Consider the following 27,547-nt stretch of genomic DNA (forward strand, 5'->3'; position numbering starts at 1 on the left):
AGACCTCTCCTGGACCACCAACACTGCATCACTGGCGAAGAGAGCTCAGCGCCGCCTGTACTTCCTGCGGAAACTCAGGCGAGCAAGTGCTCCACCAGCCATCATGACCACATTCTACCGAGGCACCATCGAGAGCATCCTCTCCAGCTGTATCGCTGTGTGGGGCGGAAGCTGCACTGAATACAACAGGAAAGCCCTGCAGCGCATAGTGAACACAGCTGGAAGGATTATTGGTGCTTCACTCCCCTCCCTGAAGGACATTTACACCACCCACCTCACCCGCAAGGCGACCAAAATTGTGAGTGATGCAAGTCACCCCGCTCACAATCTGTTTGATCTACTGCCCTCTGGGAAGAGGTACAGAAGCCTGCGCTCCCGCACTACCAGACTCACCAACAGCTTCATACACCAAGCCGTAAGGATGCTGAACTCTCTCCCTCCTCTCCCCCCTCCACCCTCAGCTACATAACATCCTGGACATTGGACCCAAAATGGCCGCCTGCACTACTCCACTTGCACACTTGCACACTTGTACACTTTACAACTGGTGTTGTTGTCCTGAAAACACAACACTTCTGCTGCTCTTACATAACTTGCACCACTATGCCACTTTCTTCTTACTTAGGTCAAACAGAACTACCCAAGCCTTTTATTGGCCTGTATTTGCACTAGTATTTTTATTGACTGTCTATGCACAATTTCAACCACATTTTGCTGCTCTTATTTTTTCATTATTATATGTGCCCTCTTATTTACTTATTTACTTACTTTTTTATTTACTTATTTACTTACTTTTTTGTTTACTTGAATGTTATGTTTGTCTGTGGACCTAAATTGGTAAAATATGTCTTGTCTTCACCGTGGGATAGTGAGAAACGTAATTTCGATCTCTTTGTATGTCTGGAACATGTGAAGAAATTGACAATAAAGCTGACTTTGACTTTGACTAGACAACAAGTACCAAAATATGATTAGTTCATAGATTTCACATGTAAAATTCATTTTATACAACCCCACCCCCATCTTGCCTGTTCCTAATTCTGAGAAATTCTTGAATTGTGTGCATGTGTGCGTGTACATGTTTATGTTTATGTGTGTGGGTGTGTGTGTGTGTGTGTGCTTGTGTGTTTGCCTGCATATGTGTGTTTGTGCATGTGCATGCATGCGTACATATGTCTACTGTGTGAGTATGTCATACGTATGATTACTGTGAATGTATGTGTGTGCGTGTGTATCTGTTTATGCACATGTGTGCACATAGAATGGGTTAACATGACCCCTGGAGGCAAACATACGGAAAAAATTGGTCATCCTAGGCCCTACGGTTCTCAAGATATTCACAGAAAACTGTGTCTGCCCTACCCTCCTTTCGGGGGGGCCAGTACAGCGGGGGGGCTACAGATCAAAACAAAAAACGATGATTCCATGCTATCCATGTGGGGTTACATGCCCACCAAGTTTCGTGTACCCCGGTCTTTCAGTGTCCCGGGAATCCTTGTTGGTGTACGGTCACTAAATGTACACATAAATTATTTTATTGTAAGGCCCCCCATGAACGAAAGTTCACAAAACCTGGCATGCATTCGGAGGGTGTCATAATGATCCTACACTTTCAATTTCGTGCAGTTTTGACCATGTCAGCCAGAGATATTGTGATGAAAACACCTAATTTTTTGCTTTTTAATTTTTAACTAGGTGGCGCTATACATGAAATAAGTGGTAATGGGATGGGTTGACATGCCCCCTTAAGACCAACATACAAAAAAAGGTGGACCTCCTAGGCCCTACGGTTCTCGAGATATTCACAGAAAACTGTCTCCGGCCACCTACAGGCCAGTTGGTGTATAGTAACATAAATGAATTTATTGTGTGGCCCCCCATGAACGGAATTCCACGAAACTTGGCGTGCATTCAGAGGGTGTCATAATGATCCTACACTTTCAATTTCGTGCAGTTTTGACTATGTTAGGTCACAGATACCTGCGATTACAACACCTCATTTTTACTTTTTTGTGTTTAACTAGGTGGCGCTATACATGAAATGAGTGGTTATGGAAAGGGTTGACATGGCCCCTTGAGATCAACATACAAATGGTCCTCCTAAACCTTACGGTTCTCGAGATATTCACAGAAAACTGTGTCTGCCCTACCCTCCTTTAGGGGGGTGCAGTCCAGCGGGGGGCTACAGATCAAAACGAAAAACGATGGTTCCATGCTATCCATATGGGGTTTCGTCTACCCCGGTCTTTCAGTGTCCCGGGAATCCTTGACGGAAATTTGGACATGCGAAAAAGAAAAAATAAATAAATAAATAAAAAGAAAAATCTGACTAAACCTATATGACCGCCGCTTCGCTGTGCGGCGGTCATAATAAGTCCCGACAGGGCGAATGGTCTTGTTTCGACCTGATGGGGCTTATTTTCCCATAATGACCGGCGTTCTATACATTATCTCGCTTATTATACGGCTACTTGCCAAAACGAAATAATAAACTCCCCACGATATGACTTAGCCTACATAGCCTAGCCTATTTGTTACCGTTCATCGTGGCATTTGCTGAGAAACAAATAGTTCGCAACAACACACGCTGCTGAACTTGAATCAAACATTCTTTAGAACACAGCTGATCAACCGTCTGCTTTCACGTTTGAATGAAGTTCCAGTCCTTGCATAGTGATACGAAAGACATATCATAAGCACAAAACCCGTTGCCATTGACAGCGGTAATTATATGTTTGCAGCGGTAATTACATGAATTTATTTTACCGTAGAACGTTGGGAAATCCTATTCAAGTGGTGCGTTCTACTAGCATTGTGAAGAGCTGTATAATAAATTAATTGAACACATGGGAGGTATTTCACTGACCAGGCTACACAGTAACACCATCTAGACCACCATCTCTGATATGCAAATGAGTCCATTGTGGAAAAAATGGTATTAGGACCTAGGTTAGGATTCAAAAACTTGTAGAATCAAGGTGCACATATTTTTTGAGGAACGTGTAGCATCAGACCAACAGGAAAATAAACGTTATTATAATCTAACGTTCACATTAAAACAATCTAACACAATGCGTGATGTGACAGCGTACCAGACATTACATTGATAACAGAAACCATTTCTGCCAATCATTTTGCCAATGTAGGACGACTTCTCAGGAAGCATGCTGATGATCTGCGACGCGCCTGAATTTGTATTCAAGCTTGGTACAAAGATTGTTAAGGCGGAGCAAGATGTTTCATCAGGAGCCACTTCCGGGAACCCGGATCGCACGAGGGGGGGGTCAAAATCCCCCTTTATGCAGAGCAGAGGCAGCGACTGCTCCATTGAAGTCTATGGGCATAGCTCAGAATTTCACCACATATGCTAAGGTCTTGGTTCTATAGACTTAGGAATGTGAATTTTGGGCACGTTTTCATGATCCTCAAACCCTTCTGAACATTTCAGGTACATTTTTAGCATTTTTGAGCATTCCAGTCTGGAGAAAATCAACCTTATATCAGGTGTGCGCCGGTTATTTATGCAGCTGCTGTTGGCCGATTGCAACGTACGCTCGTCAATACGTCATCGACACGCCTCTTTATGCAGACAGGATTTGATCCCCATTTCGCGCCCATAGACATGAACTACGACGAAGTATCTTGCTCCGCCTTAACAATCTTTGCTTGGTACCCTCCCCTCTTTGGTCGCTCGAGCTAGTAGTGAGTGACTAGGAACAATATGGCGCCGGGAGTAACTCTAGCTTTTGAACTAGTCGTTGTCTAAAGACCGGCGATCGGGCAGGATGAACCTCTGCGCCCAATATTTACGGTATGTGTGGATGGTGTTTATATATCTTTATCGCAGTGATCAATTGTATGGCTGATTTAATGTATAAACTAAGTAAGTTAGCAACACTGTCGGGAGACAGTATGGTAGCTAACGCAAGTTAGCTAACTGAACATCATAAGCAGCTAGCATGCTCAATTCTTAGCTGGATACAGTATGTAGGCTGTAGCAACAGTCAGTTGACAGTTCTGGAATGATGTGGATGAAATGCACACTCTGGTCACCTATCGGTATATTCGATGAATAGCAAACATTGAAGAGGTTAACTCAATCGTTTAAGTTTTATTTCTGGATACTTCGAAAGCAAACAATTGCGTAGAGCTAAGCTAACACCATGTACCAATGTTAGCGTTTCACGGAAAACTGAAGTGATGTCAATGTTTTTATCCAGCGGTGGTAACGTTAGTGGTGGCAGGATTCTAACGGCCAACCAAATAACTAATGCTTACATCCTTCTGGCATGACTTTGTTTTAACTTGGACCAAATTCACGTATATTTGTCGTTTCCCTCGACAAGCCAAATATGTAGACATATCAGTTACGTTAGAACAGCACATCTGTCATGTCAACCTGAAGTCAGACATAGCTGTGTTGTGTTAGTTAACAAGCGCTAACGTTAGATAGCCATTTGTTTTGAAACGGTTAACTTAAAACTAGCTCGAAAATAACCACCCTGAATTAACCTGTTTTCATAACAAACAAACCAACCCGAATTTGGACAGTCACGTACAGTAAATGTAAAGTTACCGCTATGTAGATCTAAGTTAATGTTAGCTGGAGCTCAATGCTAATCAGAGAATGTCTCTGATGCTAATTAAGGTAGTCTACCTAGCATATAGCTAATGTTATGAAGACAACGATGCTATGTTAACGTCACGTTAGTTAGCTTAACGTTACTGATTTCAACGTCTCTGATGTAAATGAACACGACCTCGGGGTACTTCACTAACGTTGTCCAATCAAATGCTTAAAATATCATAAGTTGTGGTTTGGCCACTTGGCTTAACGTTGCTGTTTTTACTCTGAGCATCTCTGTGACAACGACTGGCTAACGCTAGCGATATCTGCCATTTCGTAATAGCTAGACGCTATGCCAATTGACTGTACATTTGTCGATAAGTTGAATTCTCCCAGGATTTAGAGACTTGTAATATTAAACAATGGAGCTAACGAACGTTCAGTAAGATGCCTTTAATGTTGTTTGTTATAGTATAGTAGCTTGATGAACCACTGCTGTCGGTTGTGAGCTGTGACGTTAACGTTAGCTTGTGTTAGGAGTCGTGTGACAACCCTGAATGCTAGTTTGCTAGCATAATAGTTTAGCTCGGTAACCTTGACGTTAACCATTGCCAACACTGCTTGTGATTTTAGCAGACGGCAGATGCTTTAATCGTCTAATATACACGATTGTATGTTGGTGTTCAGAGGTGAACGTGGGAACACTTTCAAATGAATCTAATGATGATATTCCATCGCATGTCATATCAGCATTACGTTAGCGGAATAGACGGCTAACTACAGTAGATGCCTTGGCTGCCCACAACCAGTCTGACTGAGCTGCGCTGGATATCTGACAACCGATATAGCATGCAGGTGGCAGTGGTTAGGCCTATAGCAACTAGTATTTTATCTTTCCTTACTGTGTATCTGTATGTGGTGTTGACCATGTGAAGTTAATCAGAATGTCCTGAGTTGCGGATCGCAGAAGTAAATAAACATGAGTGACTGGAAGAATAAAAACAAAATTGTATGGTGGATTGGTGTTGGCATGTTGACCTAGTATGATGTAGTCAAATAACAAGCTGGTTATCCTTAGGAACAATGAAAACAGTACTTTTAAGTCAATATCCAGCATATTTAATGATCTTAATTAAAGCATAAGGGCAATTCCATGCAAAGGTCATCCTTACCATGGAGGGGAAAAAAAAGTTGTGCATACGCAAATAGAACTGTTGTTAAAATCTTCATTTAGCTCTATATTTTATTGTTTGTAACTGATCTGATGGAGAATGACACCCTTTCACATCATAAATATGGTGTGCAACCATACCAGAAACAACATTTTTCACGTGGTGATATTTTACATATTTAAAAAGTGGATAAATGGACCCAAGGTTCAAACAAATTGTGTAATTTGACAAATTCCACATTGACAAGGGAATGGTAGAGCAATGTCTATGCTCAACTTGCCTTTAAGAGCGCAACTCCTTACATTTGTAAGGCTTTTGTTTTTAAGTCAGCAAGTTCCATGGCCATGTCACATCCATAACGTTTTATAGGAAAAGTTTATGCTACACATACAGTGTTGATGCGACAATGTCCATCGTGTCTGTGCAAAGCTGATTTATATCAATGTAAAGTGTGATGACCAAATTGTGCCCCTTTCTTACTTTTAAAACCTTTAATGGTGCGTTATGGATGTGACGGTATGGATGTTCCATTATGTAAATTTACAAGACTGGAGACTTTATTATACCTCAAAGCCGATAAAACGCCTGTTCTGGTGGCATGTCAGTTTCAATGCATTTCACCTTAGTGTTTAGAATTGACATTTCAAAGATTATTAGGTTGATCAAAACCACAGGGAGGCCTCGCCTAAGCATTAGCAAAACAAACATAATATTAAAATACCTCCAGTGATTAGCCTAGCCGTAGCCTATTTTCAAGTGGCCTAATAAAAATCTGAAAATCTGAGCGATTATCTTCCCGTAACTGTCATACTGTTGTTGTACAGTAACTGGATTATCGTGTTAGCTGGTGAAGATGGCTGACTTTGCAGCTGGAGTTAACATAGCAACCTCCTTCTGTTGCAGATCTGTTCAGCCTGCCGTTCATGTCTGCTTAACACAGTTTCATTTTAAATGACGCGATATGCCAGCATTTGAAGTGTCAGGTCCTCTGTAGCTAATACCCACAGAGTAACATGAGTAACGGCAGCAATAAACTAGATGTACCGCATAGCGGTACAAAATATGACCGCCTCTCAGTCCTGCATATTCTCTTCGCAAAAATAAATCACGCTTGTCAATTTGTCTCCATCTCCTACTCCTGCAACTCATGTGCATGTAAATGTGTATATGTGAGTTTGCTTTTGTTTATAAGAGTGTGTGTGCATGTGCGCATGTGCGTGCCTGTGTTTGTGTGTTTGTGTGTGTGTGTGTGTGTGTGTGCATGTGTTTGCATGCGCACATGCGTATGCGTGCCTGTGTGTGTGTGTTTATGTGTCTGCATTCATGTGGGTGGGTGTGTGTGTGCTTGCCTGTCTGTATGTGTGCGACTGTGCGTGTGTGTGTGTGTGTGCATGTGTGTGCGCGTGCATGTACTTTATGTGTGCAAATCACAAATGAGTGGGTATGGGTTAATGGGTCAATGGGTTAATGCGGACTCTCGAGACTAACATACCATAAATATTTTGTCATCTTGGGTGCAACGGTTCAGGTAGGGCTAGTTATTTAGGGGAGTGGCCACCAAGTATCATGTTCCCTGGTGTTTCAGTAACTGGGGAATCACTGACCAAAATTGATGACGGTAAAAGAAAAAAATGAATTCCTTTTTTATTTTTTAAATGACTTGTTGTCCTGATTCTTCCTGTGGGTCTTAGTGGGCACTGAGGAAGCAATACTTTCATTGCTAGTTTTTCATGATTACTATTTCAATTGTTATATATCAAAATTCACTACTTAATTATGTGTTTTATGTAGTTTGTCGAGGACTGGTTCAGACACATCACATCCATAACGTGAAACCGTCACATCCATAACGCCAGTTTTTCCTACATAATGCATTACGAAAATGACGTATAGTTTAAAAATCACACTTTTTGTGTTCATTCAAGTCTCCTTCATACTACATATATCATAGTTTCGGCAGTTTCCTTAAAAATTCAGAGTTTGTAGAAAACCTGTAATCTCTCACAAAAGTGTGTCCATTTCATGTCACATCCATAACGCTGATAAAATGGCTTGTATTCTTAGGATGAAATTGATTATATGCAATTTGAGGATTTCTCAGTATTCAGAGGACAGAGGTTACATTAAAATGTATGCAAATTAATTCACTGATACTAATTTTGCCCCCACTTTAAGGCATTTTGTTTACCAATATGAGTCCAATTGTCACATCCATAACGCTGGAACTGCCCACAAGCATAACGGGCCTGCTAATGTTACTGTATCTTGCAGGGTCAACTAGAACTAGAAGCTGTTGCCAGTACAAACCTAGTAGATCTAAGTTCTGGATGTAACACCACCTCCCTAGGTTAACAAAGGATCTGAACCGTCTTTGGAAGTAGATATAGCTATGCTTGAAACTCACGTCCCAAAGTTAAGATACACCTGTCTGAAAAGGTCCTTTAGAACATATGTCCGTCAGTACACTATCACCCTTACTGTCCTGAAGTATCATTGAAATTCAGCCCTTACTGATATGCCTAATTGCTGGAAGATAACACAATAGGCACACTTTCATTTTTGGAATTATTTAGTTTGACCATTTACGCTTCAGGTCACTCATTGTCTTTAATTTGGCCATTACCTGTTATTAAAATGATTTTAGGAGAAAAACTGAAGGCGCGACAAGTACCCAGACAATTGTGTCATTGCATTGTTAATTATTGGCATATGATTTCTACCATCCATAGTTGATGGTCTGTTTTGGATGTGTAGCAAGGATACAAGGAAGTTTATTGTCACATGCATATAGTTACTGGATGTAAGAAATGCAGTGAAATTATGTCTGGGAGGGGGGGGGGTAGTAAAAGAGGGGTTTAGTAGGAAAAAGTGCAGTAGAAGAGGGGTTTAGTAGATTAAGTGGCAAGGGCTGCATAAAATGAATAAGCCTTCATTTTAGTGGTCAAGGTTTTAAAAAAAACAGTATTGGTTTTTCTGCACAAAGATAACAAGTTCTTTGTAGCTGGCTCTACACATCGGAGATATTTTGTTCAATAGCCTATGAGTTATATATGTTATAATAACATGATAACCCAGCTAAAACACCCTGTTTTCACCGATTAGATAGGTGCTCCTATGGGAGTAAATGTTTCTGTATTTATGTAGTTCGAATGAGCGGCTAGCTCTGCAGATTACACTTGTGGTGCAACCGGTGATATCACAGCCTGGGATTGTTTTTTAAGCTTAGTGTTTGTAGCCTAGATAAGCATTTTGCAAATCAGTGTTCAGAGAACAGTCTGGGAATGTAGTGATATGGTGGGAAACTGTTTGAAAAATATCAGCATAGGCCCTGATATTGTCATCTTGCCTAATTCTTGCTGTGACATCGATGGTAAAACACAGCTGCCAATATCATGATCTCCCTGTGATGTGTTGTTGAACACTTGCTATCACAAAGATTTAAAACAGAATCAAGACGTTAACAGCTAGGCCTATTTGATTTAATGACTGAATCTGAGTGTTGGCTTTTTAAATCAAGTAAATATAGACTATTGCAGTAGCACTTATTTCCACCTCTTTCGATTGAAAATTTGAAAACGAAGATATTTTTGTAGAAGTCAAAATTATATTTAATTAAACAACCTTACATTTGTCAGCAGTGAGAAGGGTGTAGATGTTGATAAAATTTGGTTTGGCTCTTACCGGAAGCATTTATTGCCTTACCTGAGTATGTTTACTACGCTCAGTGTTGTCCTGTTCTCTATTTCTGCCCCCTCACTCAATCCCTGAAGTTGCTAAGAGGGATATTAAAGGAGAATTCCGGTGTGATATTGACCTAAAGTGTATTGAAACATGATACCGAGTGTGAACGTATGTCTCATAGCCCATCTCGGCTTGTCCCCTGCACTCCAAAATCTGGCGCTAGTTAGCCGATGCTACCAACAGCTTTTTCAATAGTGGTGCTTCGGCATCGGGCTAGCCATGCAAATAAATCACTGTTTTACACCCATTTACGAGGCTCAATGTATCTCCACACTTCATTGGTAGACTTCCGAGGGCCCTGACATTTAAAACGAGACATTGAGAACTTTGAAAAAGCACTGGTAGTTTACTTATAAGACGATTTATACAGACAGTATCTTCACGAAGTTTAGCGTTTGCAGCCATCTTGAATTTAGTCACGATAAGTCGAGCAACGAGTAAGAATGAACAGGTATTCCAAAATTAATTCAGTGGAAATGCATGGATTCCAGTTGCTGCTACTGGAAGAAACTGGAATCCATGCATTTCCACTGAATTATTTTTACAAATTTCTATTGTGCCAAGACCTACTTCAGGAGGTTATCAGTGCATTAGCTGTCTGTGATCAGTGGAAAACTACGAGAGAAAACGTTTGGGGGGGGGGGGGGGGCTCAAGAGGGACACAAATTAACGTTAGACTGAGAATTCTCATCGCTAAATTCCACTTGTAGCTCCATGTGTTTTTGTTATTACAACACTGTTTACAGCACTTGTCATTTTCCATTTTCAGTACAAAGATAATTTCAGGGTTCCACAGGTCATGGAATTTCTGGAATATCATAGAATTTTAGAAAGTCTTTTTAGTTTTTTTTTTCATTTTTGGGACAGTCATTGAATATCAGGGAATTTTGTTGTAGCAGTTTAACATTTTCTTGCCAAAATACATTAATAGAAATATATTTCTACACAGAATTTGTGTATACCTGCTTATTAGCTTTACTGCTTGATTGAGTAGCCCAACTGTGTTTATTCAATTTCCTATTCATCTCCTGCTCTAAAAAATTCAGATTCGTGACCTTACATGGGTGCTCTGAAATCATTGGTCAGTATAGTGTACTATTCATTATATAGTAAGTCATGGAAATTCAGGGTTTTTTTCTGGGAATAGTCATGGAATTTTACATTTGACTTAGAGTGGGAACCCTGTAATTTAGATACCCTTTTGGGGCAGGAGCTTTTGTTTCTTAAGGAATCCGCTGTCGTGGTTTGTATGGAAATTAATATTAAATGACAAACACATGGGGGTGGGGGGTCATAATAGGGGATGGGTGGAAATAGGTGACTGTACTACCAATGAAATTATCTTGTATTAGGCTATTGTCTTTAGAGGGTTTTGGTCATTAACATTGCTCTCATGTGTATGTTGGAGCAGACAGGCAGAAGCCCTGAAGGCTGACATGACCGGTAAGTGTTACCCCAAAACTTTGATATTCTGTTCATTCTGTGTGGTCTGCAGTGGCGGAGACTACTTTGTGACTTTGCTATTTCTGTGCATTTTGCCTGGTGATCATTCTCTAGAACATCTGAACATTTTTGGTAACCATGGTATTACATGTCGTTACCAAAAGATCTTGGAAAAAGCAGACATTGCATCTTTTTAAAATAAATCATACACACAAAGTATAGCCAAGCAAAAGGAGATCTTTAGTGTTCATTTTTTAATATAATATTCATGCAGATTCAAAGCTTGGTGCTGCCGAGGTCTGGACGTCACGACAGGCGCTTCAGGATTTGTACCAGAAAATGCTGGTGACGGACCTGGAGTATGCGCTGGATAAAAAAGTGGAACAAGACCTGTATGTGGTTTCATTTGTAATATTTTCATATTCAAATGTTATACGTGTTTAACTTGCATGAAGAGTGACGATTGGCTGGTCAATGTGTTCAGGAGATCAATATCAGAGAGAGAGTGAGAAATCACATCAGTTTGTGCAACTGGGCCTGTTTTTTGCATGCTTTGTTCTCTTAGTTAGTGTAGAAGTGAACTTTCTCATTAGGTGAAGTGGAGACTAGTGGTGATATTTTTTCTTCTTTCAGCTGGAACCATGCTTTTAAGAACCAGATAACTACACTCCAGAGTCAAGCCAAGAACAGAGCCAACCCCAATCGGAGTGAAGTGCAAGCAAACCTCTCGCTGTTTCTTGAGGCAGCCAGTGGATTCTACACACAGGCAAGTCCCAAGGATTTTCACTGGTGGGGTTTTCCATTCTGTTTGAGCAAGGACAAAAAAAATTCAGAATAAGCACAGAGGCACATAGGGCGTTGTGATGGGATAACGACTTAGGTTTGATTAATGTAGGCAAGCTTTGATGGGTTTTGTTTAAAGCATTGTCAGGACCCCAGGGGTTTCCCTGCATAATGAAGTTTAAGGTGCAAGTGTTTTTGTGAAGCATCCAAGCCAAATGAATGTAGAAAGGCATTTAGGTAATGTCTTGTTTATCAACAATATTAGATTACCATTTCCGTAAGTGATGTGTGACTGATGCACTCATTAGCATATAAATAAACAAATAAAAGTGCATTCTGGCTATCGTGGCTGAAAGAGGCAGATGAGAAAGCACTGCTTTGGATAAAACATTTAGCCTACAATTTTAAAAAGAACGCCCAGACCAGTTCTGTTGACAAGAGCACCAATCTACTATTTCTGCAGTAAAGAATTTCCGTTGCCTACCATAGCAACGCATGCAAAACAATCCAGAGGTAGGCCTAGCCTACGAGTTAGCACACCTCTTGATGATAATAATGCTAGCCACCAGCCTTGTCAAAGTTAACTTTGTGAACGTTTTGCTGAGCCTAGCCTATGACCGACTAACTAACTAACCGACAAACTCCCTTAATAAATTCACTATATTTGTTACACATTTGTAACAAAATGTCTTCAAAAGATTTTTTTGAAGGTGGTTACATTTATTTTTATTCCAATAACTTCACACACTACATTTCCTTTTGCACTCGTTTTCCTACTGTTTAGTTTAATTTCTTGAACTGCTCTATTTCTTCTCTTGGACTGCCACCTACTGGATAGAAAAGGCAACAACCTCTTTGCCTCCTCGTGCGGCTCGCGGCTGCTCAACTGATGTTCTCACTTCTCCTTGGATTTAGAGTTTTTTTTTTTTAATAGCCTATATTTCTGGTAAATGAAAATGCTTTTCATAATAATTTTACTGTCATGTTTGTGATGTTTGTCATGTAATTTTACTGTCATGTTTGTGTCTACGTTCCGCCTCAAGCCCTCCCGGACACAGCGTGTGATGTCATTCACTCTACAGTCGCTAGGCTCCAAACTCAGCACAGTGATGCCTTCTTTGCGATCTCTGGTGATTTCAACCACATTACACTGGATTCCACCCTCACAAACTTTTACCAGTTTGTTGACTGCCCAACTAGGAAAAACAGCACAATAGATCTCATGTATGCAAACGTGAGGGATGCTTACAGTGCCACCCCCCTTCCCCCACTGGGGAAGTCGGACCATAACCTCATTCATCTTCAGCCAATGTACAAGCCAAAAGTTCAGAGGCTACCAGTTGCCACGCGCACCTTCAGGAAGTGGACACCGGAAGCGGATGAGGCTTTGAGAGACTGCTTTGAGTCCACTGACTGGAGTGTGCTACTGAATGGAGAGGACTTAGAGGAGGTCACACATTGCACTACTGACTATCTGAACTTCTGTATGGACATTGTTGTTCCCACAAGGACTGTACACTGCTATCCAAATAACAAGCCTTGGATAACCAGTAATGTCAAGACCCTTCTCAATAGGAAAAAGATGGTGTTTAAGGAGGGGGACATGGCAGAGCTGAGGCGAGCACAGGGGGAACTCAAGAATAAGCTGAAAGAGGCTAAGGAGGACTACAGAAGGAAGATAGAACAGAAGCTGCAAGATAACAATATGAAGGAGGTGTGGGACTGTATGAAATCTATCACTGGCCTTAAGAAGAGCAGCAGCTCTGTGGAGGGAGACCTGGACAGGGCGAACCAGCTGAACCACTTTTACAACAGGTTCGATTGCCCATCTCCCAGCCCCCACCCCACCTCATTACCAGTGCAACACTCACCCCCACCATCACTGGATATTGCACCCCTCCTCCACATGGCGACCACGAACAACGAGGTGACAACGACCTCAGTCAACAGCCATCAGACAAACAGACCCCAGATGCTGCCCCCCTCCCCCCCTTCATCATCACTGCTGATCAGGCTATCGCACCTCTCCCCCATATGGTGACCACCAGTAGTGCGGCAACAATGGCTTCAGCCAACGGCCATCAGTCTCTAGCCACACGACAACCCTCACAGAAGCACCCCTCCTCCACTCCCCTCATCCCCCCCATCATTTCAGCGGACCAAGTAAGTTATCTTTTAAAAAAACTCCATCCTCGTAAGGCAGCCGGGCCTGACAGACTGTGTCCAAGGCTGCTCAAGGCCTGTGCTGCTGAACTGGGGGAGCCACTGAAGCACATCTTCAACTGGAGTCTACAAAGTGCTATAACACCATCCAACCCCTCAGACTGGGAGACAAGATCTTGCAGATGGGTGTGGACTGGTAACCTGGATTGCAGATTACCTGACCGAGCGACCACAGTTCGTCAGACTGAAGAACTGCCTCTCTGACACTGTGATCAGCAGCACCAGAGCGCCACAGGGAACTGTGTTCTCTCCAGTCCTGTTCACCCTGTACACATCTGACTTCTGCTACAACACCGAGTCATGCCACATGCAGAAGTTTTCTGATGATACTGCAATTGTGGGGTGTATCAGGGACGAGCAAGAGGAGGAGTACAGGAGCCTGGTGGAGGACTTTGTGCAGTGGTGCAAACTCAATCGCCTTCAACTAAACACTTCAAAGACCAAGGAGATGGTGGTGGATTTCCACAGGTCTAAGCCCGCTCTGCTACCAGTCTCTATTGATGGGGTCAATGTGGAGGTGGTAAGCACCTACAAGTCAGCCAACACTGATGCACTCTACAAGAAAGGACAGAGCAGGCTGTACTTCCTGAGGAGGCTGTGGTCCTTCAATGTGTGCAGCAAGTTCCTCAGGATGTTCTATCAGTCTATTGTGGCCAGCGCCCTCTTCTATGCAGTGGTATGCTGGGGAGGAAGCACAAAGAAGAAGGATGCTGGGCGACTTGAGAGGCTGGTAAGGAAGGCTGGCTCTGTAGTGGGAGCTGAACTGGTGTGCATCACTTCAATATCTGACAAAAGGACCCTAAACAAACTGATCAACATCTTGGACAATGAATGTCATCCGCTCTACAGCACTATCAAAAACCAAAAGAGCTTGATCAGCTGGAGACTTCGCTCACTGCCATGCACAACTGAAAGGCTGAGGAAGTCATTTGTTCCTAGGGCCATTGAACTGTTCAATGCCTCACTAAAGGGAAGAGGAGAGATGGACTTCTCTGCTTAGTCTGTCTGCCTCTCCATGTCCTTGTTTGAGTACTGACTGCCCACTACTGCTTACTACTGTTTTACTACTGTTTTACTAATGTACACAGCCTAATGTTTTCACTACTGTTTTACTGCTACACTGTTTTTCATGCTATATTAGCACACATGATCAATGGCTGCGGTCAGGCTTCTGCTACAATACTGAATGAATGAATGGCTATAACCCTATTACCTCAACCTGTTCTTGCACTGAAATAGTTTTTTATTTTACCTTGTCTACATTATACTTTACTCTCCTATTTGTCCATATTATTTATGCTGGTCTCTAGACCTTACTCTTGCACTGTTGCACTAATGTTGGACTACTTTTTGCACCTTCACCATGACACTCACTCTCTTGAGCACCTTGCCATGCACACATAACTAAGGACTATGGTTGGACTACTGTTTGCACCTTCACCATGACACTCACTCCCTTTAGCACCTTACCAGTCCCGGCCCTGTCATTACAAGCGTCTTATGCTTGATCACCCTCAAGCACATTGGACTTTCTTAATTTAATTTATATAGTGTATTTAGTTTTGTTAGTTTTCTTATCTTTCTTATCTTCTACTGTCTTTATTGTACAGTGGAGTTTAGTTTTATGTTTATACTTATACTTATGTTTACCATTTCTGCTGTAAGTGCATGTTGTGTGTGATGTCTGTATGCTACTGAGACCCTTGAATTTCCCCTTGGGAATCAATAAAGTATCTATCTATCTATCTATCTAAAAAAAAAAAGCAGACATGTTTGTTTCTTTAGCCAGGTGTAATGCTACTGTTGCAATTAGGAAAACCCTGACGCTAAGCGTAAATCGGAACACGGACATTCAAAAGGAGGATTCATCTTTTTTGTAGGCTAGCATAACCCTACTGGTTGATATGTCAACGTAACCAAAATAACACCGTTAAAAAACGTGTTCTACACGTTAGTTTGGTACTTGGTATGCCAGACTTAACTGATGCCTAAAGCTTCAAACCTGAACATTTCCCAAAGGCACCTTTGCAAGTACAAGGTAAAGGTAGGATACATAGACGTCAGTCAGAGAAGCAGACTCGTTTTCTTTTTGTGTATTTTCTCTTAAAAAATGTACTGAACACTCGACGGAACATTTGATGGTCACATTGGCATCTTATCAATTTGTACATTGGAGTATTTCTCATGCTAATAAGTCATTCAGTGATGGGGAATTTGTGATGTGTGTCAGATATCTTTGTTGCTTGCTATACTCATTCCTGAAAACGATAATGCCAAGTGTCTCACTTTAAATGAAAAAGAGAAGATCTATCTTAAACTGTAGGCCTAAGTCGCTGTTGTAGTGTGGGCATCTTTTTTTGATGTGCGGCTCTTTGGAGTTGTGTGGAATTTTTTTTTTGGCTCTTCATGCTGGACTGGACATCCTGATTTAGATCAATTAATCAAAGAGTATATAATTAATTACATGATTTTTTTTTTTTTAACCAATTGACAGCCCTAAAAAAAAAAAAAAAAAAAAAAAAACAGTTCCAAAATGTAGGCTGGTTTAGCACCTAAGCCCCCTGAAATCCTAGGGAAAACCCGATCTTTTAGAGCAGGGATTCCCAAACTGTTACGCAAGCTGCCACTAGGGGATATGTGAGATGAAAAGGGCAATGTCAGAAAGGTGTTAAAAATGATTAATTATTTAATATTCTAATTAATTCATAAATAATTTAGAATCAGGTTTTAATGATATGGAAACATGAAATTAAAGGAAATCATTTGTAAACTCTATAGTAGGCTATGTTTTCAATAACAAAATAAGCTACCCACAATGCACATGATATCCTGCAGGCAGCCAGAATATCTGGCGCGTTAGTTTCGTGGAAGTATAGGCTAGGTAGAAGGCTACGCAAACATGGAAAACTGGCTAAAAACAGTGACACTGTCCAAAAGGCCTAATCAAAGGGATCGAAGAGGAGAAGCGAGAGAAACAGAGCAGGGGACAGGTACTGATGGGATGGGGGCAGAATGATGAAGGCGGAGGTGGAGCGCAGGGGATAAAAAAAAAAAGGACGAGACAGAAAAGACTGAGCGAAGAAAACGTATGATGAGTCATAGGCCTAGGCTTCACGTGACAGACTGCCCAAAGCCACAGTGCGTGGTTTGCAGTGAGGTGCTATCTAACCAGTCTAATGTTGCTCTCCACACGGTTTTCTTAGCCTGAGAGCTGATAGACCAGTTGCACATTTTGATTTTGTTATTTGTTATCATGTAGGGCGGCTAATTAAACATGATGCCTGGAATGCGTCAAAAGAATGTGTTAACTTTTTTGTGTGTCCAATGGTGGGGGTACGCAAGCCGAGTCCGGATGTAGAAGGTGGTCCGTGGGAAAAAAAGTTTGGGAACCGCTGTTTTAGAGGGAGAAAATAGTCAAAGTCTTTCAGTTTTTTTTTTTTTTTTTTTTTTCCTTCTCTCTCTCTCACAGTTGTTACAAGAACTCTGCACAGTTTTCAATGTGGACTTGCCATGTCGTGTGAAATCATCTCAGCTGGGTATCATCAGCAATAAACAGAGCATCACCAGCAGCATAGTGAAGCCCCAACCCAGCTCCTGCTCCTACATCTGTCAGCACTGTCTTGTTCATCTTGGAGACATTGGTGAGGCCATCAACACCAGCCAGTTGAGGCGCCACAGGGAGTGTGTGTGTGTGTGTGTGTGTGTGAGGATTACTGGATAAACTTTTTTTTTTTTTTTTGAGGGGTGGTAGGGGTCTTATTGAAGTCACCCTTTGATGTTCAATAAGAGTATAATATTTGGTAACACTTTATTTTAATGTGTCGCTGTTACAGTGTACTTACCTAATTAGGTACAGTGGTACAACCTGTGTAACAACATGTACTATCAGGTACTATCATTGTACTTGCATAATGTATTTGTGGGTACCTACATATAGTTGTTACATTGTAATACTGAGTGCTTTTACAAAACTTTGCCAATTTGCCTAAATTTTCATCAGAGGCAAAGAGCTGACCTGAGACCTGCTGGATGGGGTAAATCGGGTCATGATCGATTTGATATACAAAGCATGCTTAGCTCCAGTCAAGGCCTCATTGTCTTCAGTGTACATGTAACAGCTGTGCTGCTACAACCTTGTTACTCTTTGATACAGTGGAATAAACTGGAACAGGTCTTGTCTTGGAACAGGTCTACTAATTCACATGTACTGTGTGGTGTAACAGCAGACACGTTTCAACACATCAATGACAGGATGCATAACATCATTGACAGGATGTATATATGTAGATGTAAGTACTTAACTGGTACACTTTATTTTAATGGGTTTATTCCACTGTACCAAAAGAGTAATACATGTGTACCAACACAGTTGATACATGTACTACAGTATGTAGGGTAATGGCAGACATGTTCCAAGACACCAATGACACAACATACATGTAATACTGTATGTAATTGTAAGTACTTAACTGGTACACTTCATTTTAATGGGTTTATGCCACTGTATCAAAGAGCAATACGTGTGTACCAACACAGTTGATATATGTACTATACATATATCAACTGTAGTGAATTAGTAGACCTGTTCCAAGACATCGAAGACATAACATACATGTCATATGTACATGTAAGTAATTAACTGGTACACTTAATAGGTTTATTCCATTGTATCAAAGAGTAACAAGGTTGTAGCAGCACAGCTGTTACATGTACACTGAAGACAATGAGGCCTTGACTGGAGCTAAGAATGCTTTGTATATCAAATCTATCATAACCAGATTTACCCCATCCAGCAGGTCTCAGGTCAGCTCTTTGCCTCTGATGAAAATTTAGGCAAATTGGCAAAGTTTTGTAAAAGCACTCAGTATTACAATGTAACAACTATATGTAGGTACCCACAAATACATAATGCAAGTACAATGATAGTACCTGATAGTACATGTTGTTACACAGGTTGTACCACTGTACCTAATTAGGTAGGTACACTGTAACAGCGACACATTAAAATAAAGTGTTACCTAATATTTTTACAATTTTGCAGTTCACAGCATCATTTGCATTGCAATTGCTGTAGCTATACATGGTCTCATAGAGAAATCCAAGAATTTTCTGTAATTCACCTAAATGAAGCTTGTGGGTTTGTATTGACTCCTCCTCTGCTTCCCCTTCAGCACGCTACCGCAATCAAACCAGCCAGGCAGAATCCTACTACAGACATGCAGCCCAGCTCGTTCCTTCAAATGGCAAGTGTGGCATGAATTACCTTTTTTTTTTTTTTTTACAGGTTTAAGACTCTCCTTAACACTTTTCTGTTTTATTTGGTCTTATTTTATTTCTACTTGGCTAATCCAATGAAACATATGCATTGTAATGAACATTACACAATTGCAGCACTTACACATGCGATTTTATCATTGCAATTTGCTTCTGATTTATACTTGTGATGGCATAGGATAAAGTGGGTTCTTGTTTTTGTTGAGGGGGGGGAACATCACATTTGTTAGTAGAAGTTTAAATTGCTGTGAGAAACATCTTACTTTTGTGTTCTGTCCTCATGCAGGCCAGCCCTACAATCAACTCGCAATCCTGGCCTCCTCCAAAGGAGACCACCTCACCACCATATTCTACTACTGCCGTAGCATCGCTGTGAAGTTCCCTTTCCCTGCAGCGTCCACCAACCTGCAGAAAGCGCTCTCCAAAGCTCTCGAGAGGTAACATCTCTCACGGCAGGAAGGGAAGGGAACAGCTGGGAGATGAAGGGAGCTCTTCAAGCGTAGCTAGCAGAGAAATGTGTTATCAACCCTACTGATATTTAAGTTTTTTTGAGTTTGATATCCAGTGAGCGTACATACAGAAATGGATATTTGCACTGTACTCTTTGGCTGCCTGGAAAGTGTCAGCTAAACGAATTGGTAGAAACTATTGGAAGAAATCCAATTGTATGTTTTGATCTTTATGTGCAATATGCCTTTAAACCAATCACTTTACACATTGATCTGGTAGGTTTGTTTGAAAGAATTTTAAACCATTCCCTTATCTTTCTCCCTTCATTCCACAGTCGTGATGAGGTGAAGACCAAGTGGAGCGTCTCCGATTTCATTAAGGCTTTCATCAAGTTCCACGGTCATGTGTACCTTAGCAAGAGTCTGGACAAGCTGAACACCCTGAGGGAGAAGCTGGAGGAGCAGTTTCAGGTACCCTTAGTCCAGTGTTACACCAGACATGTCACAGCAGCTTTATCATCAAACTGAAGAAACTGTTTTTCTCCTCAAGCAGATTTATATTTCTTTGCTGTTTACTCTTGCTCTGTGGCTGTTTTAAGTTAATAAACAAATTGTTATGTAAGGTCCTCTGTACACCTCAAGTGCTAACTTCATCTGCTCTGAATGGCTGCCCTCATAATCTTGACATATGATACATATGCATAAATGAAATAAGAGTCCCATGAATCTTGAATTTCCCCTTGGGGATCAGTAAAGTATCTATCTATCTATCTAAGTATAACTATATATACTCTTTTGATCCTGTGAGGGAAATTTGGTCTCTGCATTTATCCCAATCTGTAAATTAGTGAAACACACTCAGCACACAGTGAGGTGAAGCACACACTAATCCTGGTGCAGTGAGCTGCCTGCAACAAAAGCGGTGCTCGCGGAGCAGTGAGGGGTTAGGTGCCTTGCTCAAGGGCCTACTGGTCGGGGTTCGAACCGGCAACCCTCCGGTTACAAGTCCGAAGTGCTAACCAGTAGGCCACGGCTGCCCCATCTATCCTATTTTCTTTGAAAGATTTCTTTGACTATGCATTCTTTACTTGAGTTGTATTTCTGAATGGGTGATTGTACTGCATTTTTAAACATAATAATTTTATAAATAGTCAGTTATACAGTCATGAGTGTCGTCACACTTTTTTCTTTTTTGTGTGTGTGTCCCTGGCAGAGATTGATTCTCCAGAAAGCGTTCAGCTCCCAGCAGCTGGTCCACATCACGGTGATTAACCTGTTTGAGCTGCACCACCTGCGGGACTTCACCAACGAGGCGGACGAGCAGAGCTACAGCTCAGACGAGCAGATCAGCTGGTTCCAGCTCCTGGGCCTCTTCAGTGAGTAGCGCTGCCTTGTTGGCTTATTCATTTACAAAAGAATAATCATCTTTATTATTTTGTGGGGGTTAAAGATCAGAGCCGCAGTTGGGATTTGTTTAGAAGACATTTCTGCGGCTTAAAAGAGGTGCCGATAAAATCAAGTCTGTGTTGCTGTTTACCCTCAGTGTCTTTCCTCGGAGTGATGTGCAGCCGCGTGTTACTCAACAAGAGCAGAGAGGAGATCATGGGCGAGTGTCCTCTGCCGGCCATCAAAGTGTCCTTGGACTGGCTCAAGCTGCGGCCCACTGTCTTCACAGAGAGTGTTGTGGACAAGAGGCAGTAGTACGTTCCAACTACTGCTACTTTTACTTTTTTCTGTTCTCTTTGGGGGTCTTAAAATGTAAGGGGTCGTGGGGGCATAAGAGGACTACTGATTGTTAATGTGTCGAACATAATTCCAATTTGTTGAAATGATTATGTGTAACAGACACTAACAATGTGGAGGAGGGGGTTTTATCAGTGGGATTGGACTCATTCACATATTCTGTGCACATTCATGAAAACTCAGCTCAAGAATGTGCACATCTGCCTGTGTTTTTATCCACTGTGCTATTGGAGTTAAAAATTGACATTCTCATAATCAAGGGAAGAGTTCTGATCAGCTGTGGGATTAAAATGTAAGGTTGTCAGGGCAACATTTACGGAAACATGCAGGTAGAAATGTAACAAATGTGAATATGTATGAATAGTTTTTTCCATCAATTTTAATAATATTATACCTTATTTGAATCAAAGGTGTGCTAAGGGATGTTGGGTAACGTCACTTCAAACAAAACAGATAGCTAGCTCACCCCTCCCTCCCATGCAACTGGAACTTTCCTGAATGCGCATCTCGTCGGTGAATGACTGGAAAAGTTTATGTTTCATGGTCCAGGCTGCACTAGACTGTTTTTGCTGCCTTTTTGGAGACTGTGCTGTCTACAGAGACCACATTGTTTTTACAGTGTATTCAGGGGACGGGCAGCTAGTGGATTGTGAGGAGATGTTTGTTGTATGTGACAAGAAATGTTTTAGCTAGAAGGTGCGTAACATCGCTTAGAGCACCTTGAACGCAGAGGTCACGCAGTGGTCACGCAGTACTGTCGGTACGGAAAAAAACGCAAACAATCGGTTTTACCTAGCTTGAGTTGCTACAGCTAACGCAGCCAGACAGCTACAGCGCTACACTCTGGGGGCGTGTACATGGGAGCTCACGGACTTATGATCTCTTCTCAATCTATTCCTATTGCTACTTAGTTCTCCTAGTAGAAACAGATCAGATCTCATTTCAAATTTAGCTATCTTATGGGTTGTCAGTTAGTCTGATCAGGTATTTTCATGTGTATGGAAAAAACTGTCGATTTGACCTTTAAATCTGTCAGTAACTTTGTAGCATAATAAATCAAGAACCCCTCCCTCTCTCTCTCTAGCATCTGGCCGTGGCTTGTGTCTATTCTCAACAGCTTCCAGCTCAAGGAAGATGAGTTGTCCTGTGTATCAGGTATTGCTATTTGTGTCAAACTTGTTTTGTGTCCCTTACCCATCATTTGTTTTCACAGTCAATAACATGGCAATATTGAACTGACATTGGTGGTATTATTCTGATATGTTGTCTTTTGAAATGGTATGTTTGTCCTGTTCAGCCACCCCTCTCCCTGAAGAGTTCGAGCTGCAAGGCTTTTTGGCCCTCCGTCCTGCCTTACGGTGAGTAGCAAAGGCAAAGGTCATGAAAGGTGTCCTTGTAATGATGACTCTTTTTTTAGTTTTGCTACTTGCCGTCCATATCTCACATGGTATGCATGCCCTCCAGGACACTGGACTTCTCCAAAGGGCATCAGGGCATTGCAGTCGGGAAGGATGGGCTTGTGGTGCGCTCTCGCCATCAGCGCCTCATCAGCCTGGGCAAGTGGGTGGCAGACAACCAGCCTGGGTGAGGGGTTTGAGAATATCGTTGCTCTTTATGTTGACCATGCATTCAGGCCTCTGCTCCTTTATTTATAGTGAGGTGAAATGTAATTTTAAACCAGATTCTAAGAGTGCAATTGATTGAGTCTTTTGATGACTGCTGAGGTGACACTGGGTTTCTCTTCTCTGTCTGTCTGGCTGCCTGCTGTGCTCTCAGGCTTATCCAGTACAGTGTGAGCGATGACCTGCTGCTCTTCATCACCGACATCCCAGAGGACGTGATCGAAGAGCCCCAGGAGAAGGACACGCCCGTCCTCCAGGAGTCGTCAAACGGCGAGCAGATATCCCAAGAGGGCTCTCTGGGCCTCCGGTCGGTCCTGTCGGCCGGGAAGAGCCAGAACAGCACGCTGGACAGCAGCGACAGGCCTGTGGTCACCTTCAAGGAGAACATCAAGCCCCGCGAGCAGAGCCGCGAGCAGGGCCCGGGCCAGGGCCAGGGCCGCGGCCAGCACCAGAGGGACGGCGGCGGCAAAGAGCGCCCCGGCTACGCCAAGGGCAACGGCGCCACCGGCAAGAACGAGCAGAAGAAGGAAGGCAAGCGGAAGAGCGAGGTGAAGAAGAACAGCCACGACAAAACCCCCGATGCTGGGAAACAGGTACTCAACAGCCAGGTGACCGCTGAAGTGTATTAGCACTAAGTCCAGAATTGTTGGTGTTGACAGCTCCTATTACTCCATTGGATTGCCTGTAGACAACATTCAATTTAAGTGATGTTTGCATAGCATTACAGTAATCAATGTACTGTTTTGTGTGTGTTGCAAAGGTGAAGACACAGGCTGAAGTGAGGAAGACTCCGGTGTCCGAGGCGAGGAAGACTCCCGTCACCCAGAGCCAGACCAGCGGCTCCTCTCAGTTCATCCCCATCCATCACCCAGGGGCCTTCCCACCGCTGCCCAGCCGAGCAGGTACAGACCACCAGCAAACACATTCTCACACAGACAACGTCACTGCCTGTATTTCAGTATTAAATCAGCTTAGGAATTTACGGTGGCACTCAACTGTGTCCTTAATTAAAACAGGCGCATGAATGCATGCTAGTCATTTATCAGGAATTTATCAGTCCGAAGCATTTATCAGCTGTAGGTGTGACAGATTATAATTGGAAAGATGTTGACTGATGATCGGCGCTTGTGTATGTGCTTGTGTGGGTCCTCAGGTTTCCCTCCCCCTCCATACGTCATTCCTCCACCCGTGGCCTTCTCCATGAGCCCCGGCTTCACTTTCCCCACCAACGTCTCTGTGCCTGCGCCTTTCCTCCAGCCTGCCACTCATGCCCAGACCGCCAGCCAGGTGCAGTCTGGGAAACCCTCGCACATTCCCTACAGCCAGCAGAGGCCCTCGGGCCCCGGGGCCATGAGCCAGGGGCCGCCCCAGGCTCCGCAGACCCAGCCGCCTCCACAGCAGCCTTCCCAGCAGGCCTTGCAGCAGCAGTCCGTGCAGCTCCAGGTGCAGCAGCAACAGCAGCAGCAGCAGTCGCCCACCAAGCAGGCTGCCCAGCTGGGCAAGAGCCCACCGCACCACCACGGCATGCAGCAGGTCAGACCTCACCCCCAGGATGTAATTTTAGTGTGTTTTATATATAAATTTATCCTTTACACCCTCATTTATTTCCTGTGTGTGTGTGTGTGTGTGTGTGAGATGTCTCCCGGTCAATAAGCTGCCATCTCTCCTTGACTTGCTCTTGGCCCTAGTGGGTCAATATTCCTTCAGGAGGTTGTTTTATGATGCTAAAAATCGTATCGGAATAGAACTGAAATGAACCGGTCGTTATATCGATTTACTTGTTACGAATCGGTTCACAACCTTTTCTGCTCGCTCAGACTCTCATTTACGTTCCAAGGAGCGCGTTCATCCCATGTCCGGTTTTGAAAGTATACGTGGCACGGAATTGTGGGTAATGCAGTTCGTTTTTGGCTACATTCATTGCCCAAAGTTGTCAAATGACCTCATTACCCATACATCTACTGCAACTTAAGCATGTGACAACTCGCACTCGGTCGTTTGTTTTACAGTTTTTTACTCTTTTGTTTTTCAAAATCCAGCGCGAAATTAAACACTAAACAGCAACGATAGTCTATAGAGTATAGCCTTACGTTTGATGAAGGGATTTCCTTAATGTTAAATAATAATTTGGCCTTTGCTAAAAAGATGCACAAATTATTAGCCAATTATTTTGTTCATATTCACTCAGACTTTATAGGTTAACGCCTTCACTCCGGCATTATGGGTTTCTGCATTAGGTCTACCGTTGGAACAAAATAAACCCAGAGAGTTCATTGATATGTAGGCCTATTTTATTCTTGTAGGCTATATGAGAAAAGGCCAAGAGTGTCTTAAGCACTGTTTTATTTTATTTCGGTATTGTCTTACCTCAACAAGGCTACAGCTCCATGAAAACAATCAGTTATAACTCTATAAAATCTATAAAGTCTATAAAAAAAAAGAGTGTTTTTGACTGAAATGTAGACTATTCTTTTTTTCATTTCAATACAGTATATGAAACAAACCTCAGTTTAGATAATCATATTCATTTTTTTGCCTAATTGATGACCATGGTAACTGATAATATAAAATTAATGTGCACCTTGAGCAAATGATAAAAAATCTTTCAGAATGCTTTTCATTCTTGAACTGCATCGAATTGCATCGAATCGCATCGCATCGAATCATACTGAATCGTACTGAATCGTTTTTTATGAACATGTATCTTTTCTTGTATCGAATCGTGCCCATGTATCTAGATGCGAATCGTATCGTCTTTTACATGAGAGATTCACACCCCTAGAAGAGTTGTTAATTCTCTACCCCCCTCCTCCCCCTCTCTGTGCAACAGTACATGTCGGTGGCAGAGCAGACCGGGCAGATGTGGAGCCAGGCGCCGGCGCAGCCTCAGGGCCCCATGCCCAAGATGCCCATGCAGATGCCGGTCAAGCAGCCGCCGCCATCATCCTTCTTCATGCCGCCCCAGGACCCGCTCAAGCTCTTTGAGCACTCCATGTCCCCCAGCGTCCCCATGCAGCCGCCCAACGCCGTCATGGACAAGAAGCCCAAGTTCCCCGAGGTCAAGGTGCAGCAGGACTTCTACTGGGAGTCCCTGTACCGCTCGGGCATGGGCGAACGCATGACCAAGCGCCAGCCGGGGATGTTCTGCCCCGACCAGGAGAACGTCCCCAGGGGCCCGCCGTATGAGGTGAGGAGGAAACATCGACACTGTGCATGGGGAGGCAAACCCCATGCCGTGGTTAGAACTCGGCCATCATAATTGATTGTTTTTAAATATTTCTGAAAATTAAAGGCAGGATGTGACTCAAAAGAATAGCAAACTGTTAAAAAAAAAACAGGTGTGGAGGGTTGACACTGTGCCGTCCTTTTTTTTTTCCTAGCCTGAAAAGGTGCTTTTGTTTCCATTTCCTTCTCTGTTTCAGCTCTTTCCCCTAATTGTCCTCAGCATGCTGTGCTCTTTCAACACATAATGTACAGAACTGCAGCATTTGTTCAGAATGTTTCAGTTTGAACTACTAGCCAGCGAAAGACTTAACAAATCAGTTTAGTCTATAAGAACATATTCGTATCCTCCAGCTGCCTGCCTTTGCTGTTCCTCTTTCCCTTTTTCTTATGGGCTTTCTCTCTCTCTCTCTCTCTCTCTATCTATCTATCTATCTATCTATCTATCTATCTATCTATCTCTCTTTCCTCTTTCCTTCGCTCTGCGCTTCATATCTTCCACTAGGACAACAAGAGCTCCCCTCTTCTTCCTCCCGACCTGCTAAAAACACTGGCGGACTTTGAGGAGGAGGAGGAGCTGGTCTTTGCTAAGCCTCCTGGCTTCTACCAGGCCGTGGCTGGCCCTCTTAGCTCTGCTCCTGGGAGAAACATGTTTGTATGTAGCTTCCTCTTTGTCACTCCTGGGCTTGTTGTGGAGGCCTTGCTGTGGGGTTTAACCTGTAATAGAAGGAGTGTTTGTAACATTATGACTTCCACTGGAGATAAATGATAGAAGGAGAGTACTGAATAAAATGGCTCAAGTGTATTTATATGGTTTAATGTCAGTGGAGTGAAGGAATTGAATGTGGTTACTGTGGTAGTGACTGATGGATGGATGTCTTGTGTTTTCCAGTTGCCAAATCAGTCTAGGATGGAGAGTGCTGAGGTGATGGGTCAATCCTCTTCACTGCTAACTCGCGCTGGGTTTCCCATCCAGGTCAGGCTGCCTCACTCACTCACTCACTCATTCATATAGACATACACTCTTAAGATGATGATACATGGAGTAACTATTTGAGCAATTCTGCTGGGCAACCACATAACCAGTTCCATTTATTCTCATTGGATGATCATGATGATTTGCCTACTGATTATTAACGTTCTCCAAAAAATAAATTATTGCACAATATCAAAGGGAACATGCCAGAACCACAACAATGAAGGACACTGTCCAGCAACATTGCTCAAAAATTTGCCCCATGTATCATCAGCTTTATTCTCTCACACACACACACACACAGCCTTGCCTCTGATCCCTACACACTTCGC

The 27,547-nt window shown here is 42.6% G+C and overlaps 1 protein-coding gene across 6 annotated transcripts in view; it reads left to right on the forward strand.

The window, feature by feature from the left end:
* Window positions 1–27,547, forward strand: part of smg7 (SMG7 nonsense mediated mRNA decay factor) — a 127,229-nt gene that overhangs the window by 92,528 nt on the left and 7,154 nt on the right. The window contains exons 1-19 of one of the 6 annotated variants that reach the window (XM_042104079.1): window positions 3,675–3,811; window positions 10,892–10,923; window positions 11,198–11,315; window positions 11,557–11,689; window positions 17,399–17,570; window positions 19,101–19,172; window positions 19,490–19,640; window positions 19,988–20,123; window positions 20,866–21,028; window positions 21,196–21,352; window positions 22,480–22,550; window positions 22,693–22,753; window positions 22,860–22,979; window positions 23,172–23,625; window positions 23,778–23,919; window positions 24,171–24,550; window positions 25,848–26,204; window positions 26,745–26,894; window positions 27,132–27,215. In XM_042104079.1, the coding sequence (XP_041960013.1) occupies window positions 3,786–3,811; window positions 10,892–10,923; window positions 11,198–11,315; window positions 11,557–11,689; window positions 17,399–17,570; window positions 19,101–19,172; window positions 19,490–19,640; window positions 19,988–20,123; window positions 20,866–21,028; window positions 21,196–21,352; window positions 22,480–22,550; window positions 22,693–22,753; window positions 22,860–22,979; window positions 23,172–23,625; window positions 23,778–23,919; window positions 24,171–24,550; window positions 25,848–26,204; window positions 26,745–26,894; window positions 27,132–27,215 (2,979 nt within the window). In that variant the 5' untranslated portion in view covers window positions 3,675–3,785. Of the gene's footprint in view, window positions 1–3,674; window positions 3,812–10,891; window positions 10,924–11,197; window positions 11,316–11,556; window positions 11,690–17,398; window positions 17,571–19,100; window positions 19,173–19,489; window positions 19,641–19,987; window positions 20,124–20,865; window positions 21,029–21,195; window positions 21,353–22,479; window positions 22,551–22,692; window positions 22,754–22,859; window positions 22,980–23,171; window positions 23,626–23,777; window positions 23,920–24,170; window positions 24,551–25,847; window positions 26,205–26,744; window positions 26,895–27,131; window positions 27,216–27,547 lie in introns of those variants that run through there. The other 5 variants (XM_042104095.1, XM_042104059.1, XM_042104069.1 and 2 more) reach the window with 5 other exon arrangements.

The sequence above is a fragment of the Alosa sapidissima genome, chromosome 1 (assembly GCF_018492685.1).
Source record: "Alosa sapidissima isolate fAloSap1 chromosome 1, fAloSap1.pri, whole genome shotgun sequence".
Lineage (NCBI taxonomy): Eukaryota > Metazoa > Chordata > Actinopteri > Clupeiformes > Clupeidae > Alosa > Alosa sapidissima.